General features: G+C 47.0%; 8 protein-coding genes across 8 annotated transcripts; 3 read left to right on the top strand and 5 right to left on the bottom strand.

Annotated features, from left to right (window-relative positions):
- Nucleotides 1-627: 627 nt before the first annotated feature.
- On the bottom strand, nt 628-1,890 carry N7483_007703 (Acyl-CoA N-acyltransferase; the record flags this gene model as incomplete). Its single annotated transcript, XM_057091140.1, has 1 exon — nt 628-1,890. The coding sequence occupies one exon, from the start codon at nt 1,888-1,890 to the stop codon at nt 628-630; it is 1,263 nt and encodes a 420-aa protein (XP_056945881.1).
- An 856-nt stretch (nt 1,891-2,746) lies between these two features.
- On the bottom strand, nt 2,747-3,528 carry N7483_007702 (uncharacterized protein; the record flags this gene model as incomplete). The annotated part of the gene is made up of 2 exons (XM_057091139.1): nt 2,747-3,348; nt 3,435-3,528. 2 exons carry the CDS (start codon nt 3,526-3,528, stop codon nt 2,747-2,749), a joined length of 696 nt encoding a protein of 231 aa, XP_056945880.1.
- A 1,638-nt stretch (nt 3,529-5,166) lies between these two features.
- N7483_007701 (uncharacterized protein) lies at nt 5,167-5,585 on the top strand (the record flags this gene model as incomplete). Its single annotated transcript, XM_057091138.1, has 3 exons — nt 5,167-5,193; nt 5,244-5,439; nt 5,497-5,585. The coding sequence occupies 3 exons, from the start codon at nt 5,167-5,169 to the stop codon at nt 5,583-5,585; spliced, it is 312 nt and encodes a 103-aa protein (XP_056945879.1).
- Nucleotides 5,586-9,427: 3,842 nt separating this feature from the next.
- Nucleotides 9,428-10,922, bottom strand: N7483_007700 (uncharacterized protein; the record flags this gene model as incomplete). The annotated part of the gene is made up of 2 exons (XM_057091137.1): nt 9,428-10,656; nt 10,790-10,922. 2 exons carry the CDS (start codon nt 10,920-10,922, stop codon nt 9,428-9,430), a joined length of 1,362 nt encoding a protein of 453 aa, XP_056945878.1.
- A 1,504-nt stretch (nt 10,923-12,426) lies between these two features.
- Nucleotides 12,427-13,963, bottom strand: N7483_007699 (putative nucleolin protein Nsr1; the record flags this gene model as incomplete). The annotated part of the gene is made up of 2 exons (XM_057091136.1): nt 12,427-13,347; nt 13,406-13,963. The coding sequence occupies 2 exons, from the start codon at nt 13,961-13,963 to the stop codon at nt 12,427-12,429; spliced, it is 1,479 nt and encodes a 492-aa protein (XP_056945877.1).
- Nucleotides 13,964-14,965: 1,002 nt separating this feature from the next.
- On the top strand, nt 14,966-16,852 carry N7483_007698 (dolichyl-P-Glc:Man(9)GlcNAc(2)-PP-dolichol alpha-1,3-glucosyltransferase ALG6; the record flags this gene model as incomplete). The annotated part of the gene is made up of 4 exons (XM_057091135.1): nt 14,966-15,200; nt 15,254-15,416; nt 15,468-16,683; nt 16,706-16,852. The coding sequence occupies 4 exons, from the start codon at nt 14,966-14,968 to the stop codon at nt 16,850-16,852; spliced, it is 1,761 nt and encodes a 586-aa protein (XP_056945876.1).
- Nucleotides 16,853-17,206: 354 nt separating this feature from the next.
- N7483_007697 (copper metallochaperone COX17) lies at nt 17,207-17,637 on the bottom strand (the record flags this gene model as incomplete). Its single annotated transcript, XM_057091134.1, has 3 exons — nt 17,207-17,347; nt 17,419-17,483; nt 17,610-17,637. 3 exons carry the CDS (start codon nt 17,635-17,637, stop codon nt 17,207-17,209), a joined length of 234 nt encoding a protein of 77 aa, XP_056945875.1.
- Nucleotides 17,638-17,999: 362 nt separating this feature from the next.
- Nucleotides 18,000-19,259, top strand: N7483_007696 (GTPase-activating protein RNA1; the record flags this gene model as incomplete). The annotated part of the gene is made up of 1 exon (XM_057091133.1): nt 18,000-19,259. The coding sequence occupies one exon, from the start codon at nt 18,000-18,002 to the stop codon at nt 19,257-19,259; it is 1,260 nt and encodes a 419-aa protein (XP_056945874.1).
- Nucleotides 19,260-19,932: the final 673 nt, after the last annotated feature.

Genomic DNA, 19,932 nt, shown 5'->3' with positions numbered 1-19,932 from the left:
TCGGAACGCTAAGCCGCTTTGGGGGATCGACAGTGGGGGAATGCAATGAGTCAATGTTCAAGTCTTCATAAAATGAGAGAAATTAATAGGAAAAGTACACTTGTCTATTAATCTCAGTGGTCAGTAAAGGATTATAGTAGCCAATTGACCTTATAGAGAAACTACATTGCTGTATTTAGACAGCTTTAAGTTATTTGTATGAACGAATCAGGAGAGCGGTAATGAGGTACTCACAATATACATATTCAGACCAATTGATGTCAGGTCACGATCTATTGATCTCAAAAAAGCCCTGGAGTCAAAGATGTCGACTCTCATTCTGAGCTCTTTAACAAATTGAATATTCTTTTCTTAAATACCTCAATGCTACTAGCACTTGATAGCACTTGAGTAGGCCTTGACCTCCGACGAGTCGTCGTGGTGGTACATACATTGGTACAGTACATCGTTCAGACTACAATTCCAAGGTATGACGTGAAAGTCATATTTAAGTTCAATCAATTTGTAAATCTAAGTAGAATTTGAAGCATGGTAAGCACTGGCAGTTCTCCGTGTTCATCTATTCCATGTATGTGTCTATGTGTATGTACTATCCTCATCTATCTCATCTCGTCCAGGTGGACAGGATCACAACAACTCAACCACAGTCCACATAACAGTAGTCAAAATCTCACCTCCAACCTTCTGCATAACCCTCCGACTAGCCTTATTATACTGCGCTACCTCAGTATGCACCCAAGAACCCAATTCCTCACCAAGTTTCTCATCCGCAAAGCCCAACCTCTCAATCCCAAAAACCCCATTCGGGTCCATACCACGACGCATAGTCTCCTTCGTCAAAGAAAGCGCCAAGCCCCGACCTCGATGCTCAGGTTCAACATGTAGCGTGGCTACAGGTCCATCGAGACCAAGGAAAGCCCAAGCAATGGGCATTTCATCCCCAGTCTTAGTATTCTCCTTTTCAGGATCATCATGATAAATCGCCACACCAGGCATAATAGATAACTGAGCCCTAGATCGAGGGATATGCGTGCGACTCTGTACAAGATCCAGATGCGAATCCAGAACCCCAATCCTACCCTGTCGATCATGGAATCGATATCCCTCCGGTAATGGAATCTCACTATCACCATCCTTAACAGTGAAAGTCTGTCTTGGAAAGAAAATTTTAAAATAAGGCGGGTTATCGAAACGATGAACCTTTAATCCCGGTAATAAGATCGACGCATCCTCATTTTCATTTTCACTAGGCACGGGAAAAACACCATCGCGTAGAAGTAGCGTATACAGACCCGTATGCATAGTACCGATGAGAAAAGCCTTAGGATCAGGAGCCGGGATCAGCGGGACACCACTAGATTCAGTCTTGGCTTCAGATTCAATCTTTTCTCCTCGATTTGGCAAAGAGTCCAAATACTCAGGGAGTAGATTAGTCTTTGTGTAGACGAGTAAAGCCAATAGTTGATCACGGGCCAAACTAAGTTGCTCAGGGCTAGCTGTCAGGGTAGCTACCGAGTAAGTTTTCTTGTCATCATCGCTAGTGGAATCCGAAGGAGTGGAACTGGATGAACAGGGATCGGGCCCGCCGGTCAAAGGTGCGTCACTTGCGGGAGGGCCGATCGGCTGGATTGACGTGTGCTCCGCTTCAAGGCTGGAGTACAGGATGATCTGGGTCTCACGACCACGGAATAGATCCACTCGCGCAGCCAGCCATGGAGTTTCAGGAATAGGAGCTGAAGGCGGGAAAGTGGCTAGGATCTTGGCGGTGGATGCAGGGTGAGCGATTCCATGTTGAATTCGACGAAGTAAAGAGATTGAATAAGGGAGATGCGATGATAGAATTGGGAAAAGGCTTTCGGCCTGATCATCATGTTCATAGATTTGAACCATGATGATACTATTTTCCAATATTGGTGGTGATTGGGATTTGGACTGAATATTTTTTTAAGGAGTTCCCGAGAACCTGGATATGGGTGTACTGTGATGTGTGATATATCACTTTTTTTTGACTCTTGTTCCTTGCTAAGACCCTGACCCTGACGATCGGAAACCTTGGAAAACTTGAAGAAGTTGGACTATTGACCAGGATTCCCAAGGTGGTGGAAATTGACAGGTTGACATGTCTCTCCCGCGCGTGAGTCATGGTAAGTGGAGAGAGATAATACATATGGACTAGGTATCCCCGAAAATCCCAACTAAACCATAGTAGGTAAGTTTCTTAGCTTCTAGATTAAAACTAAATTAAATCTGACGTGCTAAAGGATCAGACAAAAAATAATATAAAATAAAATAAAAATCCATTTCACTGAAGTATTTGTCACGGTCACACTGGTCTGTGCCTGTGGCGGTGCGCCGCTATTGATTTTGACAGGCTGAACTATGTAGTAGATCACTGTCACCTTTACATTGGGGTGCGGGTTTAAGGGCGATCATTTGGCTAAGAACCATTAGTTTGATTTCAGTGATCGAATATTCGATTCGTTCATTTGTTTGACTTTGATATTTTTTGATATTTTCTTTGAAGAACCTTGATTTTGAACGAATTGATGAGTCCTAAAACGCTTGAAATATTCAACGCCGTCTCTCGACACGAGGTAACATCTTGTTTTTTTTTGTGTACCTCGTGGATTCAATTAACATCCAGACAAAGGAGAATAATAATAAAAACCATAACAAAAGAAATTAAAGAAAAAAAAAGAAAACAATGGGTCATGTCTCATCAATGGGTAAACTGTAACCCCCTTTTTCACCAGGGGCTCCGGGCCCCCACCATCCAATCCTCCATCGCAAGCCATTCACTCCATCTAGCCTCTGCTGCCCGAATCTCCTCTTCAGATGGGTCCCGAAGTGGGCGTAAGAAAGGTGTCTGCTCATCCGGTAACATGTCATAGGCAATTTTGGTATCAGCCCATCCACTACTCTTTGCAGTAAAGAGGTAATTGATGCGCTCTTGCTTGTAGATACACCCCACACCAGCTTCCCAATTCTCACCAAAGAAAGCACGCATGGTAGCGGGTGAATCTTGAGCAGTAACAATCAGACGTCGAACATAAGGTCGAAGAGAAACATAAGAACTGGGTTGCGTAGACTCTGGACTCGGAGCCGGAGGAGACTGGCATGGTAGACGGATATTGATAAAAGCAGCCACGGATTGAACTGGAGACGTATGTTGACTGCGATCAACAAAGTATTGTACACAATCCTTGTAGTGTGGATACCAGCCAGTAGGATCTACACGACCAAACTCGCTTTCGCTTAAACTGGGTTGTGCTTCTGTGTAGATGATTCCCTGGTCAGCGGGATACAGTGCGCGCCTGTCGGTGCGTTCAGTCTCTCGCTCGACAGATCCTGGATTGAAGGGGAGACGTCTTAGAACGGAGTAAAGGTGAATAAAAGGGAAAAAGAGAATGCAAAGGGATTTTTAATGAACATACTTTGAGCGAGATACTCGCGAGAGTAAGGATCGCACAGATCCATATGAGAGTTTTCCCAACACTCTCTTCCTGAGCCCTGCATTTCGAGTGACATGATCGTTTGTCGACATATGTGGGTTGAAACCCAAGTGAAGAAGAGAGAGGGGGACTTGAAGTATCAAATCCAGATCCAAAGAGAAGGGAATTTAGAACTTGAAGTTTAGGATCTCAGTGAAGATTGGATTGAAGATTGGATTGAAGATTGGATTGAAGATTGGATTGAAGATTGGATTGAAGATTGGATTGAAGATTGGATTGAAGATTGGAGTATTTAGTAAAGATATGAACAAGCATCCGGGCGAATGGGCCCATCCTTATAGTTCTGACCCCATCGACCCAGCACGGACAGACCGAGGCCCTGGGTCGGTGTGATGCCAAAAACGATCACATTTGAAGATCAAGGGCGGACTAGTTCGGGCTTGACGGACCGGAGTGGATCAGGCATGAGAAGCTATCGAGTAAGGCGACAAATGAGTTCAAGCCACAGGAGTAGCTTGAGCCACAGGTTGCACCAGCCACGGAGAGACCGAGCTTGTGGCTCGTGCGCTTATCCCTAAATAGCAAGGGATAATCCTAGTAGAAAGTGTGGCTGTGATGGATGAAAAGAGTGTGTGTTGGAAGAGTTCGGTGGAGTCCGACAAAGAGATTGGCGCTAAGGCCTCCAACCATGCGCACGGCTCAGATCGGGGATGAGTTAGCGTGTCAATAGTGCGGATGAGATCCAGACTATGGGATTTTTTTTTTCATGATTTTGATGATTTGGAAGATGGCGCGTGATAATATATCGTCATATCATCATCATTGATCTGAATCACCATCTGTAGCCCTGGAGGTTTCATGATATCTCTGGACTGAAGTTACCGAGGTCAACCTACCATGTAAGTTGAAGTAAATGAAGCGTCGCAATCAATGACCTATACCACATTCCAAGCCCCACCTGAATAGGATAGATTAAATAAAATCAAAAGATAATAAAGATAAAGATAAAAATAAAAATAAAAATAAAAAAGATCTTTAGTATTTCAAATTCTCTACGGGTGCATTCGGCCGATCGCCCCCAAACTTTGATCTCCCCATTGATCGACTTGATCCCTGTCTATACCCAAGACTATTTTTTTTTGCTACCTGACTAGGATTGTAACATTTGAATTATTACGTAGGATTTGGTACTCAGTACTTCAAATCAGAATTAAATCAGAATCAGAAACGTGGATGCAAGTGAATATATGCAAGGGGAAGAACGAGGCCAGGTGGAATGGAAGTCTACTGTGCAGAATAGAGAAAAGAGATGAGAATGACCAACTTGAAGTAGATAAAGAATTTAAAAATATCAGAAATATGATTAGAAATGTCAGAATACCAAGAAATGTAGTGTTAATTCTCGTATTTTAGATCGGTCACTCCGTAGTAGATCGGAGGCTGACTCTTCTGGAGGGTCCTGAGCGCTGCATCTTACCCAATGATCAACGATCGTTTACTTTGGAATTTCCGACTTCCTGGTCATCTCGCGCCAACTAACCCCAATTGTGTTTTAGTGTAGATGCAAATCAGACTCCCCGCTCTGAGGCTGAGGCCTGACTCGTTTTAAATGCAGATTTCCCCAGGAACATACATATAACAACCATCTCGACACCTGAGACCTTCAACATTCAACTTCAACAAGAAAAGACTGTCATTTCACACATACTTCACAATGTACAAGACAAACTACGATCTCTACGTATGTGATCCCCGCTCCCATCTCAACTTCACTCTACTAACATCTCTTAGAAATGCGAAAGCATCGACAGCAGACGCACCCCACCACCTCCAGATGAGCTGCTTTCTCCATTAGCAACACTCTACCCACATGTTGCAGCTATGCATTACAATAGCACCTTTACTGGTTATCGCAACACAGACTACTGGGCTGTCGCCTATCCTTCACAACCCATTGAGGAACCACTCTCTCCACGACGAACAAACGGTATGTCCCTGCATAACCATCCCAGCTGTAATCCTGATTCTAACGGTTCACCTGCAGACCTACCCTGTCGCTTTGTATCGAAACTGCGTCGACTTCTCAGCCGGGACGATTTAAAATATCGAAGACGCTCAGAATCTACCACATAACGACCACGCTCTCTCCAACTTGAACTTCTCTTCTTTTCTTTGCATGTTTTCAACCATTCGATTTAATCCGTTCTTTGCCGATTGGCCTCAAGTCTCAACTCCAGAGCTATCTTCTTCTTTGATTTATTGTCATCCACGCTATGGGCCTGGTCTGATTGCATTTTCCTTTGTCTACGATTTCCATTTGATCAGCGATATGTTAGCAAGGCGTTTGCAAGGGCAACAGGGTCTTCGGGTTATTTGATCTCGCACAGGGGCGAGTACTTTATCGAGAATGTATATACACAATGACATACAACTATTCAATATTCAAACTATCAATGTTCCAAAGTATTCAAAATCACCGGTCGCAAGTATCTTCCATGTAACCAATAGTAAAGAAGCAATAATGCGGCTCATAGACTATGAATGTTACTATCATTGGGTGATGCTATAGTCGGAAAATACAACCGTGATTATCGACTAGTACCTAGACACCAGACTAGATGCACCGCTCGTAGCCAGTTCAATCCTGGGCTATTGAAACCCTCCAGGACTACTCTTATTCCCCTCGGAATGTCCGCACAATCTTTGGAGCCTGAAACTAGCACAAACCTTCAACTACTAAGCGTAACAGCAAGAATTCAGGCTACCCATGAAACACCTCAACTGCAACCTTGGGCCCACCATGCCCACCATGCCCACCATGCCCACCTGGGTCCTGGAGACACCCGTGGCCTCCACCTGGGGGCCATTGCAACCCAGTTGCCGAACGTGACTGCATCTCCACTCTCCACTCCAGTGATTCGCATGGCCCCTGCGTAGATCAAACTACAACCCAAGCCCAAGACAGCAACGATCATCATCCCCACAGGTACACACAGATATGCACTCAATTGAAAGCCAGAGTCCGAGTCAAATCCCGAAAGGAGTACACGTTTGGACCAATTAAGCACGGATATAACTCGGGAATACATTATATGCATGCGATCAACGTCAATTGAAAAGAAGCTATTGGGATTAGACTCACAGAGTTATCATTATTCCTTGTTTTCGTCATCGGGTTAACCCCATGCATTACCTGATTCAAGTTGAATACCCCTCTCCAACATTTGAAGGGTTTTCTTTCCTTTTTTTTGACTCCAATGTTCATATTATTTGCTTATTATACTAGTAGTTTACAGATATCAACTCAAGATAACCGGAGTGAAGCATTCCAATAAACGTTAATCTACACACCAAAACAGTGATCTACGCAATGATTCCATTTATTCTTATTCTAATTATTGCAGATGTAGGGGATCCACTAGGAACAAGTTCATTGTCCAGGGGTCAGGGCTAGTGGTTAGATCCCCTTCCTCCCCAATCCGCCCTCGCATGCATCATTCCTATGTACAAACAAGGCTACAAATACAAATCACTATCTTCAGAGCCCTGGATAAAATCAATTCCAATGAGTTGAGCTCTAACCCCCCTTCCGATGTCCTCCCCGGGGGAGGGCCCGACCCGTGCAGATCAATAGTTCGCGGTTCGCCCCACGATCAGTTGAAGCCCGAGCACTTGAGGTAGAGTTTCCGTAGTATTTCAAATTAGATGCAATGACGGAGATCCGGGGAATCCAGACAAGCCCAGGTGCTGTTGTGCAACGTGGATATACTTTAATTTTTCTCGGGACTATCGGTTGCTCAGGCTCAGGCCTCAAGTTGATTTGAGGTTTCAGGTTTTTGATATCCAGGGGTGCAGTGGGCTCGGACTCGGATCAATGGATCATCATGCCCATGTGCCACGATTTGACTTTATCGTGCACCGGGCGAATTATTTTCAGGTTTTCAATGCACATCATTCATGATTGTATACTAGCACATCAATGTTCGATAAATCAGCTGGAGTATTGGGAAGAGGAGCCCAAGGTTCAAGTGACTAGGCTCAGGTAAGAATATGATTTCAATTCATGACCAAAACAAATCTCGTGCCAATCAATGCCGTCCAATGACTTCACCTATGTAATAACAGCTGCAGGTAGAGGAATAATGGAGACCCACACTCTGAAGTTGAAGTTCTAGACAAAGTCCGATCGATCGACTCGACTAGAACTCGATGATGAAATAGTAACTTGAATGGGTTACAGTAGCAGTGCTAGTAAATCATGTAGCGGCAACTAGCACAATGAAGAAGGATAATCCATATCCTACATGCACCTCATCATAATCGGGGAGGAAAAAATCCTCACGGACATATTGCTTTTATCAACGGGAAAGCGACGGTAGAACCAGAATCCTGGGAATAACGAGTCAGGAGACCATTTAGGCAAGTCATCGTGTATGATTCAAGTGCAGAAGTCCATGAAACCTTGGAACTGAAGAAGCAAATACACATAACTTGATATGACCCGTCATATCTGTGCATGTGTGCATGTGCCGTGTGGCTGGTGAAATGGATTTCAGTATCTACAGCTGCATGTGGGTCTGGTGACGATCAGGTACAGTGATATTTTTCAAATTGATATTATGATTATTCATCTTTAAGTTTTGATAATCATTTTCTCCGGTTTATGCGGGTTTGCGTCATTATAGAGGCTAGATTTGCTTCTTCAGTGGTACCCGTGCGTCCGAGTCTATGATTATGCAGGGGTATTTCCTTCATATAGTACTCGGAGTGAGGCATTGGAAGTACTGGTACACAGCATCGGGGAGGACTCGGAAGAATATACTATTCTCAGTTATTATAATGATGGTGATATTAATTTGAATTATAGCTGGAGTATTATTATTTTGTAGCCTGCAGTTCCAATTCGCAGGATGATGTGATATCAAGCTGGAGTCTGATCCGATAGGCCTGTGCTTCATCCAAAACCATATTTAAGATATTTGGGATTATTCAGGCACAGATGTGGCTGGTGCTTAATTGGACCACTTTAAGATTGAAATTTGAATATGGGCCAGCGCGAGCAAATTATCTGGAGACATCTAGTCCGGTTATCTTCATGCACTTCCAAAATTTGAAGGTTCTAGCCCACCTGAGTTAGCACTTTAGTTCTACTAGTAGTAGTACCTGCTGGTGATCAGTTTGTGTACCTGTCCATCTATGCACTAGTAGGTGTGATATGGGAAATAATGGTTCAAATGTGAAACCTGGGCATTTTTTCATTTATCGAATGAGTAATGGCATCTTAACTCTTACAAATGTTTTCTGTTGGGATTTAATACATTTCGAGTTCGATATCGAACATAGAAAGGCTTTCCCGACGTTGCTATCGATGCAACTATTTCTCAATCTTCAATATTGGTGCCAGTCTTCCACTAATCCGCATGAAAGAAGATAGCTTGAAGACAGTAACATTTGAATGATACATTATGACAAGGGCAAACGAGACCAGAGCCTGGACATATGGACTTGACGAGTATATCAAGCGCGGTTTTGAAGCACTCGGTATCAAGTCTATCAATTCTGTGCTCTACTAGCCGTAGACATAAATATGTCAAGGATTTTACGTTAAAAATGCACAAATAATCGTGAAGGTATTGTTAGGTATGTTAGAGATCGACTTAAAGTTCAATCACCACGAAACCTGATGCAGAATGCTTGCTCAAACTCCTAGCGCCTGGGTAACCCAACTCAGAAGACATTCACCGATTTTTTGCCGACAGATCCCATACTCTCACCCTAAACGAGTCGAAAACAGGCAAATACAGGCATATCAAGTAAAGTAATTATCATCTCAGAGATGAGAGGAACATAAATGTGAGAAGGAGAGACCATGAAAAAAAGAACGGAAAAAGAGGGGATATCATGAGTCATAAGACTTCATTGGAATCATAATCATTTCTTGTCGAGACGTTGCAAATCGTGAAATATCAGTTAGATTAGGCCAGACTCGCTGATCCTGCCGCTGCTGTGCCCCAGCGCAGTCGCTTGAGGCTACCTCGGACAGCCTCCTGACCGCACGCCGCTGAGGAACGAGCGCCGGGAACGTTGCCATCCATCATGCCCATCTCGGTTCGGCCAACCTCTCTGCCAAGCATATAGCCTGCAGAAAAGCTGATGGCCGAGAATAGGACCACCACGCCAGCACTGATTACCCAGGTCATGATGGTTGGGCTGGTAGGGACACCTGACTCGGTCAGACTCGCACGACGACTCTTCTTAGATGTCGCACTACGATCTCTAGGAGACACTGATCGTCTTTTGGCCTTGCTGATAGGTCCAGATGGTCTCACTGGAGATCGGGTATTCTGGCGAGCAGGTCCCACTGAGGGACTGGTCTCTGCATATCGTGGTGAAGATGCACCGGCCCCGTCACTTTCATCTCCCAGGGCTACAGATTCACCGACAAGACGGAATGAGGCTGGCGGAACAGGACGAGATGGATCAGGAGGTGAATTTTGTCGTTGATTTTCAGCCTTTGGGAGTCCACGAGCAGCAGCGGCACATGATAGAAGAGTAGATAAGCTGGCCCGAAGAGCCGCATCGTGATCCGCATGATGAGATGGAGAGATCATATTGTAAGGGCTGTGTTGAGACTGAGGAGATCGACGGGATTGACGTGTGCTGGGATACGAGTCTCGTCGGATAGCAGTACGACGGCTTGAGTTGGATAAAATGCTCGGCTGAGAACGACGCGACTCGTTGGGACGTGTCCAGGAGGGATCACTGGTGACTGGAGGATGACTGAAGACATTTGGTTGCGGAATAAATGGTGATGGACTGATTCCCATTCCCAAGGCAGTAGATGTATCATCTTCATCATCACTAGAGAGTTCGTCGGGCTGAGCGGTGGGAACAGATCGTGGCGCGGGTAGAGTTGGACGATTAATATCCTCATTAGAGCTGGACATATTTGGATCAGGGTCGCTTTCGCTCTCCTCGTATTCCTCTTGACTACTGCTTGCAAGACTTGCTTCGCGCGAAGAGTAGTCGACCTGCGCCGTTGTTATAGCCGCCAAATGCTGCATGCGCCGTCGTCGACTGCGATGCTGGTATGTGCCTCCCTCGCGACGTTCTACTCGAAGACCGGTCGTGATGATATCGTCACTGGTAGCGGCTGAGGAGAAGGATGATGATGAAGGCTGAGATGATACTTCGATCCATGAATCTATATAATACTGTAGTGAGTACATGTTGAACGAACGGTAGGAAAACAAAGGATTCAACATGGTTTCAACTAGATCGACAGGGGACGGGCGGCGCTGCAGGTCCCCGGGGTATAAAAACGAGTTGAAGCATACCTTCCGATCTCATGGGTGCCGCACCAGACGGGCGAGAGTGACCATGTTCTCGCGACTGGCCATCGCGTATCACTTGACTGGGAGCTCTGGGCTCGCGCACCTGACCTAGGAGGTCGCAGTGATTTGGTTGCATGGCCACAGATATGTCAAGAGAAAAAAAAACAAAGTGGGGGTAGAGGGGAGTGAATGATATTTGAAGGGGTATGGGAAGACTTCTTAAATAAATCAGGCCACTCGGTGTTAGAACTTGGGGAACTAGGAGCGGTCAAGCGTGGGGAAATCAATGAGGATCTTATCAATGTGGAGATGGTCGATCCGCCCCATCACTGGTGCCCAACTTGGATTTTGATTTGATTTCTTCCTCGAATCCTCAGAGAATCAAAGCTCTCCAAGGAAACAGTAAAAATACCGTGATATCTTAACCACAGACTTCAAATCAAAACCAAGGAAGCCTGGGAGGAAGAGAGAGATATCCCTAGGCTGAGAAGTAAATGATGAGGTGATCAGCCGATGGAGCAGGTGATCTGCAACCCGTGACAAAAGATATGAGACTGCGAGGGGCTGTAAAAAGACCAGAACTCCGAGTTCACTTGAGGAAATCTTTCAGAAAGAAGAAAGATTCTGATTTTCGGGGATTTAAGTATTAAAATAGAGAAAAGCATTAAGATATTTCAAAGAGAACTACCTGGCGATGCAGTGCCAAAACAAAGAGATGCGGGGGGAATGGCGGTGACAAGTGGCAATAATGTATATGGTTAGTAGATAAGCTTGCTATAATAAGTAGTCGAATTCAAGTTGTTACTATGGTTCATGGTCCTAGTTTTTACTTTTATAGTTAGCAGTGGTTGATGTGGGTGATACTGCGGAAAAGAAATAAAAAAGAAATGGAGAGAGTTGGGGGGAGGAGGGGGGGTCGATCCACGGACTTCTAGATTTCGCGATGAATGCGTCAAGTGAGGCTTCAAATGAGCAAGACGATGACAGCCTCAACTTTCAAAAAATCATAACAAATCCAATAAAATAGATAAAAGTATAAAAGTAATATCGACAGAAAGAGCAAAAAGAAAAAGGCTCCGCAGAAGTCTTTCACATAGTCCGCTGCATGCTTTCTCACGGTGGTGTTCCACTTAGGCAAGTCTCACGCTCGCTGATGCTACTTAACAACCCTCAGTCCCAGCATTCTAGTCTTATGGTATCATAGTGTCAAATCGCATTGGGACAGACACGATAGCCCGCTGAGCTACTACGATGCGGATGGTTACTGGGACTCCAAAATTATCCCCCATAAGTGTGAAAAGATTTCGGCCAGAATTTCTAGGCACCTATCAAAACTGCAAATGTTCTAATTATCCAGATATCCGCCACTCTCAACATTCTTATTTTCCTACTACATTATAACCACTCCATTACCTTCAAATGCTATAAAAAGAACTATCTCTTTGTAGCTCTATAATCTTGGAATATTAGTCTACATTGAGTACATTTACAGGATAGCACAAAATTTGATAGAGATACAAAATTACAGTTGATTCATGTCGAACTAAGAAATAACGTGAGAACTTTTAGAAAAAATGATCCGATGCCTCCCAGAGGCAAAATTACACCCAGAAATGACACAATGCAAGTCAGGAAAATACTTAGAAAGTGACCTTGGTACCCTTGAACTCAGGGATGCTGCCCTTGGCCTTGTTGAAGCCACCACGGCCACCACGGTCACCGAAGCCACCGCGGCCACGACCACCACCACCACGGGGACCACCGCGGCCACCACCACGGCCACCGAAGCCACCACGGCCACCACCACGGCCACCGAAGCCACCACGGTCACCACCAGCAGGGCGGGGAGTGCTGAAGTCCAGACGGAGAGAGCGACCCTCAAGGTCGGTACCGTTCAGCTGGCTGTGAGCAGCGCGGGCCTCATCGACGGAAGAGAACTGAATGTAACCGAAACCCTTGGGGCGACCGGACTCCTGGTCAGTGGGGAGACGGATGCCCAGGATGGTACCCTGCTCAGCGAAGACATCACGGAGAGCATCCTCGGAGGCAGAGAAAGGCAGGTTGCCAACGAAAAGAGTGTCGGACTCGGGGCTGGTAGAGTCACCGAAGTCACGGGCGCGCTGCTGGGTGCGCTCAGGGCGCTCAGCGTTGTTCTGACGGGCAGTAGCGTAGTCCAGGTTAATGGGACGGTTGTCAATCTCGCAACCCTTCTTGGCCTCGAAGGCCTTGGCAGCATCGGCAGCGCTGGAGAACTCAACGTAACCGAATCCGCGGGAGCGGCCGGACTCACGGTCAGTGACGACACGGCACGAGCACTCGCCGAACTCAGAGAACTCGCGCTGGAGCCAGTCCTCATCGACGTGCCATGACAGGTTACCGATGAACAGGTTGGCGGAAGCACCCTCAGGGGCGTCCTCAGTCTTGGTCTTCTTAGCAACAGCCTCGGGCTCATCATCAGCCTTGCGCTTCTTGGAGGCCTTGGCGGTATCCTCGCTGTCCTCAGACTCAGACTCAGAGTCAGAGCTGTCGGAGCTGTCGGAGCTGTCAGAGTCAGAAGACTCCTAAGGGTAATGTTAGTCAATGTGAATAGTGAAAGACAGGAATAGTAGTTCATCGTACCTTCTTGGCCTCGGACTCAGACTCAGAGTCGGAAGAGTCGGACTCCTCCTTCTTAGCGACCTTCTTGGCGGGCTTCTCATCCTCGGACTCAGAGTCAGAAGACTCAGACTCGGAAGAAGACTCGGCCTTCTTCTCGACCTTCTTGGCCTCAGCCTTCTTGGGGGCGGGCTTCTCATCCTCAGACTCGCTCTCGCTGGAAGAGGAAGAAGCATCCTCCATCTCCTCATCGCTGTCGGACTCGGAGGAAGACTCCTCCTTCTTGGCAGCCTTCTTGGTATCCTTCTTCACCTCCTTCTTGGGGGCGGGCTTCTCATCCTCGGACTCGGAAGAGCTGGAGCTGTCGGAGGCCATCTCCTCGTCGCTGGACTCAGACTCAGAAGAGCTGGGGGTAGGCTCCTTCTTCTTGCTCTTCTTGGAGTCCTTCTCCTTCTTAGCGACCTTCTCGGCGACGACCTTCTTGGAAGAGGTCTTGGCGGCCTTGGCGACACCGGCGTCCTTGACCTTGTTAAGGGTCTTGGAGGGCTTCTCAGCCTTGGTAACCTTGGAGGTCTTGGACATTTTGAAACTGTAAGAGGGGAGATGTTAGCACGCTTGCTCAAACGATTGGGTTCTTCACATCTTCCACATACAGTGGTCAGGAAAACAGATAAAATGCTTTTTCGGTTTTTGTGCGGCGGAGCCAACTAATCCCTCAATAAGCACCCGTGTTTGGATGTGTGTAAAAGTGATAACCCTCGGGGAAATGGAAAGAATGTGTTTTGTCCAGGAGTGAGCTGATCACAGCTGGTAGATGCCCTCAAGTAACCCACAACCGACAGAAAGTTCAAGCCCACAGAGACCGACCGGCGACATGCAACTATGATACGCAACCCACGAGGAAATAGAAGTCCCACAGAGCCCACGAGATAGATATGCAGTATAACAAGCCCACAGCCCTCGATGTGTAAAAGCCCACTGAGATGTCTGTTGAAGTACTTTGGTTGAAAGTACAAAGTACCACCCACGCAGTTGTGTCAGTTGGGAGGAGGAAGGGAAGGGGAAGTACGTACGTAAGAAGCTTGTTCTAAGATAGCTTCGATGAAAAAAAGAGAAATACTAACACAAATTGATGTAATAGTAAGGGGAGAAGTGAAAGGAGGATGGATGAAGAAGAAAAAAAAAAAGAATCAATGTTGCCGGGGAGCTCTCTGATAAGGAAAAATCTCTGAAAAAAAATTTCGGAGGCTGGCAGAACACTTGGCCGCCTGCCGTATGTAGTTAGATCCAGGCACTGACCGCCAGAATTTTCACTCTCTTCAAGTGCATGTGACCCACCGACACGCCCACAGTGGAGAACGCCCCTTTTACATAATCAAAACCCACGTGACTGTACCTGTAATCTCACATAATCAGTCTTGGCATGGATTATGCGGTCGTGGCCGATAGCTGTAATCAACTCCAGATCGATATAGTTACTTGTCCGCAACTTGAACGCATTCTCCACGCCAGATCATACGCCAATTAATATCGGACTACTCAATTTATGGGCTACGTTTAACGCTGCATCTCGCCTGTTCCAAGATGGGACCTCCCACTTCCTCCCGTCGCCCGCGCAAGAAGGGAAAGACCCCCGCGGCTCCCGGCTCGAATAACAATCTTATCCTCGATACTGGAAATGGGAAACAGTCGCCTGCGTTTCCTTTGGTATCATTTCTGTGGGCTGCGCGGGCTGGTGTCTCTCAATGGCTGATTCTGCCGCTCACTCTCATGGCCGTTGGTCTTTTCCGATGGGCTGTTAGTTTATGGGGTTACTCAGGTATGTAGTGGTCTGATTCGAGCGCATAGTAGCAGAGGGCTAACAAATTGCAGGCTTTGAGGTACCTCCGATGCATGGCGATTTCGAAGCACAACGACATTGGATGGAGATAACTACCCACCTGCCCATCTTTAAGTGGTATCTGTACGATTTACAGTACTGGGGTCTTGACTATCCTCCCTTGACTGCCTACCACAGCTGGTTACTCGGAAAGATGTATGTTGTTTTTTCCCATATATTGCTTGGATCATGGCTAACTTAATGCAGTGGCTCCGCTGTTGATCCTGCATGGTTTGCACTTGACGAGTCTCGCGGCTTCGAACACCCCGATTTGAAGATCTATATGCGCGCCACCGTCGTGGTCTCCGAATACTTCATCTATGTTCCAGCAGTTGTCACCTTCCTCCGCCGGTATACTCGTATGCATGGCGTGCATGCGTGGTCCGCTTCCATTGCTCTTGTCGCCATTCTGCTCCAGCCAGCTACCATACTCATCGACCATGGCCACTTCCAATATAACACAGTGATGCTGGGTTTGATGGTCGCGAGTCTGGATGCTATTCTGGCTGGGCGCATGCTTTGGGCCTGCATATTCTTTGTTGGCGCCTTGGGTTTCAAGCAGATGGCTCTTTACTATGCCCCCGTAATGTTCGCCTACTTACTGGGTGTCTGCGTCTTCCCGCGGATTCGCTTCCTGCGACTGGTCAACATTGCCCTGGTCACACTTGCCGCGTTTGCTCTCCTGTTTGCACCACTGGTATTTGGTGCAATGAGCCTCGAAGCCCGAAAGGAATTTGCGTCTCTTCCGCAGCCCCCTCTACTGCAGTCGCTCCCAATTACTCTCGACAAGAACTCTGTGGCCTATGCAGTGCTCTTCCAGTTGACTCAAACCATCCATCGCATCTTCCCCTTTGCGCGTGGTCTATTTGAGGATAAAGTTGCCAACGCTTGGTGTGCAATCCATACATTCTATAAACTGCATCGCTTCGATGCTTCTCTACTCCAGCGTGCATCTCTAGGTGCTACATTGGCTTCGATTATTGTGCCCTGTGGCATTATCTTCCGTCACCCCCGCGCTTCGCTTCTCCTTCCAGCCTTGTCTTGCGTTTCCTGGGGATTCTTCTTGTTCTCCTTCCAGGTTCACGAAAAGAGCGTCCTCCTTCCGCTACTTCCCATGACTCTTTCCCTTGCCGGCGATGGCGGATTGAACAAAGAGAACCGCGCCTGGGTAGGCTGGGCTAACGTTCTTGGTTCATGGACTATGTACCCATTGCTGAAGCGTGAGGAGCTTCGAGTGCCTTACATTGTTATGACTCTTCTCTGGGCTTATCTCATGGGTCTGCCTCCACTGTCCCTGGAGACTTACCGAAGTCGTTCATCCCCTGAGGACCCTAACTCCCAGTTTGAGCTCAACATTTTCACAAAGCTCCTCCACATCATTTTCTATATCCTCATGATTGGTTGGCACGTGGGCGAGGCACTTGTCCCTCCCCCCTCCTGGTAAGCCTGATCTGTGGGTAGTACTGAATGCTCTCATTGGAGCCGGCGGATTTGGCATCGCATACCTCTGGTGCATGTGGAAGTTGGTTACACAATGCAGCCAGACTAATCGCCGAGCCTCCGAAGAGGAGAATAAGAAGAAGCAGCAGTGATGCGATGTGTTGGTGGATAAGGTTGTTAAATGATACCCCATTATAATTTCCACAGGAAAAAAGTGTTGCTAGAGTACTCAATTAAATGCGCAATTGTTTCAATGTTTACTTCAGATATCCCCATTACCTTTTACTGATTGATGCCAGTGGGTAGGAGATATTATTGTGTATGGAAAGAAATAACAGAGAATTCTCACAATCGAATCCTTGGAGTCCAATAATACAGCAATGGTGTATATGTCAACCGAAACAAGAAAAGAAACTCCATCCAGTGAATGCTATAATACAGAAATAGTGTTGTACAAAGCCATGTGGCAGTAGTAATGAGAAGATCCCATTGATGTAGATCTAAGCCTAGACCTTGAACCCGAAGCCAGCCATGCAGCTCTTGTACTGGTCGATCGTGGACTGGCACTCCTTTGCGGGATCATCAGACTTGGAGAATAGCATGCAGTCATCACGGGCGGTCTTTTCGGTCTTGCAAACGCAGCAGGGCTGTTTCGGAGCGAGAGTATCGTTAGTGGATCCGTAATGCATTACTGCTTGTGAGGATATCCTCGGCGTACCTTAGGCTTCTCGGAATCAGCGGGCTTCTGGGCCTGAGTCTCGGCCGGGGCAGGAGTGCTCTTTTCTGTAAGAGGACCAGATGTTAGCGCTTATTCGATGCCTTAGCTGCCCAGTTCTGAGCCCTTGCGCAATGGCGCATGTAGTGATAGATAGATGCGCAGGTCGATATTTTGAGTCCATTGGGACTTACCGCTAGAGGAACCGAAGAGCCACGACATATTGAGAGAGTGAATTATGTGTATAGGCAAAAGAATGAAGATTGAATGAACAAGTTGAAGTCTTTGGACAGTTTGAATTTGAGGTTTAAAAAGACTGGATGTCACCATCGCTCCATTATTAATTCATGCGTTGTTGGTCACTATCGTTCACCGAAGCTTTTTTTTGTTATCGAAAAACAAACGCCCGCGGGCAGAGGTTGTTTTTGCCTCCCCCCTTTGTCACGCAGACTGACTTCAATTTCCTTCCTGATCTGGTCTTTTCTTTTTGCTAGATTTCTCTCAGGTTCTCTCCGCTTTTTTTTCTTTTTATATCCTCTTTAATCCTCCCAATTCTTTCACCTTTCATACTCCACTACCCCGCCATGGCCCCTCCTAAGGTCTTCTCGCTCGATGGCCAAGGCCTCAAGCTTACCACTGCCGAGGACATCGAATCTCACATTAAGCCTCTTGTTGAGAACACCGATTTCACTGAGATTCACCTTGGTGGAAACACTTTTGGAATTGGGGCCTCCGAGCGTCTTGCTGTTGTCCTCGCGACCCAGAAGAGCCTCGAAGTTGCCGACCTGGCTGATATCTTCACCTCCCGTCTCCTTTCTGAGATTCCTCCCGCCCTCAAGGCCCTCCTGGATGCCATTCTCAAGATCCCTACTGCCCACACTGTCAATCTCTCCGATAACGCTTTCGGTCTGAACACTCAGGCTCCCCTTGTCGATTTCCTGTCCAAGCACACCCCGCTCCGCCACCTGATCCTGAACAACAACGGCCTTGGCCCTGCTGCTGGAACATTGATCGCCGATGCCCTGAGCAAGCTGGCTGAGCGCAAGGAGGAGGCCCGCAAGGATGGCAAGGAGGTTGTTGCTTTGGAGAGCATTGTTTGCGGTCGTAACCGTCTGGAGAATGGCAGTATGGAGGCGTGGGCTCGTGCCTACGAGAAGCACTCTGCAGGCATGAAGTCCATTAAGATGACCCAGAATGGTATCCGCCAAGAGGGTATCTCGCACCTGCTCAAGAACGGTCTCCGTCACTGCCACTCTTTGGAGGTTATGGATTTGCAGGACAATACATTCACTGTTATGGGTTCTACAGCTTTGGCGTCTGTGCTTGAGGGCTGGCCATCTCTCATTGAACTTGGTGTCGGTGACTGTCTTCTCTCCGCCCGTGGTGGTGTGAAGGTTGCTGAGGCCCTGGCTGCCAACAAGAACCAGAAGCTGCAGACCCTGCGTATGCAGTACAACGAGGTCAAGGCTGACACTGTCAAAGCCCTTGCTCACGCTGCCAAGACCGCCCTTCCCAACCTGCGTCGTGTCGAGCTCAATGGTAACATCTTCTCCGATGAGGATGTCAACATCACTGCCCTGAAGGAGCTCCTGGAGGCTCGCCAGGAGGAGCACGGCACTGACGAGGACCCCGAGGACACCTGGGGCGTTGATGAGCTGGATGAGCTTGAATCTGAGGACGAGGAGGAGGAGGAAGACGAAGAGGAGGAGGAAGAGGAGGAAGAGGAGCGCAAGGCTGAGAAGGACGTGAAGGCTGCCGATCTTGTCGAGGAGGAGAAGGTTGCTCAGGAGTCGGACAAGGAAGTCGATGCTTTGGCCGATGCTTTGGGCAAGACTGGCCTTTAGATCGCTAGTCTTTCTGCTGGACTGCACCGAATCGCTTTGGATATAGTGCCTTGGTCGACTACCGTTTTTTCTACTGGAGTTACCTACTCTCTAGCGGTTTCAATCACCTGCACCGCTTTGAGTTCTGGATGAAGCGGTAGTCTGCACTAATTGTCCAGCTCAGGTCCCGACTGACGACATTGACGCCAAACTCCCAAAAATTCCCTTTACCTCATATACCCCATGTTGACGATGATGACTGAACATAATTTCCTTCGATTTTTCCCCAATACCATATGCATAGCTGCTGTCATGAGACTGGTCTGCGAAGGATACAGAAAGAAAACGACATAGAAATGGATACGGCCCCGGGGTATCTCCTGGGTAATCATTGAGCTTTAATTGATCTTCTTTAATTTAAGAATTATTTCCTTGTGACCTAGTTCTTCATATAACTATATTAGTTCAAGTATATGTATGGAGTAGTTCTAGGGACCAGGGCTATGTGAATCCAGTGCGAAATTTCCTAATCGGGTATTCATGTCTTGGCACTGAACTTCGCAGCTTCCCTCATCACTGGATCATTTTCCTCTTGATATCTCACGACACCACTTGAGATATTGTCGTCTTTTCACACACTCTCTTCTGTGTGTGATATACTGAATCTCTATTCTGATCCTTGAGCTTAGAGTAA

The sequence above is a fragment of the Penicillium malachiteum genome (assembly GCF_028827825.1).
Source record: "Penicillium malachiteum strain IBT 17515 chromosome Unknown utg000003l:1.0-4950554.0:1.0-4952489.0, whole genome shotgun sequence".
Classification (NCBI taxonomy): domain Eukaryota; kingdom Fungi; phylum Ascomycota; class Eurotiomycetes; order Eurotiales; family Aspergillaceae; genus Penicillium; species Penicillium malachiteum.
This window is presented reverse-complemented; position numbering and strand designations above follow the sequence as displayed.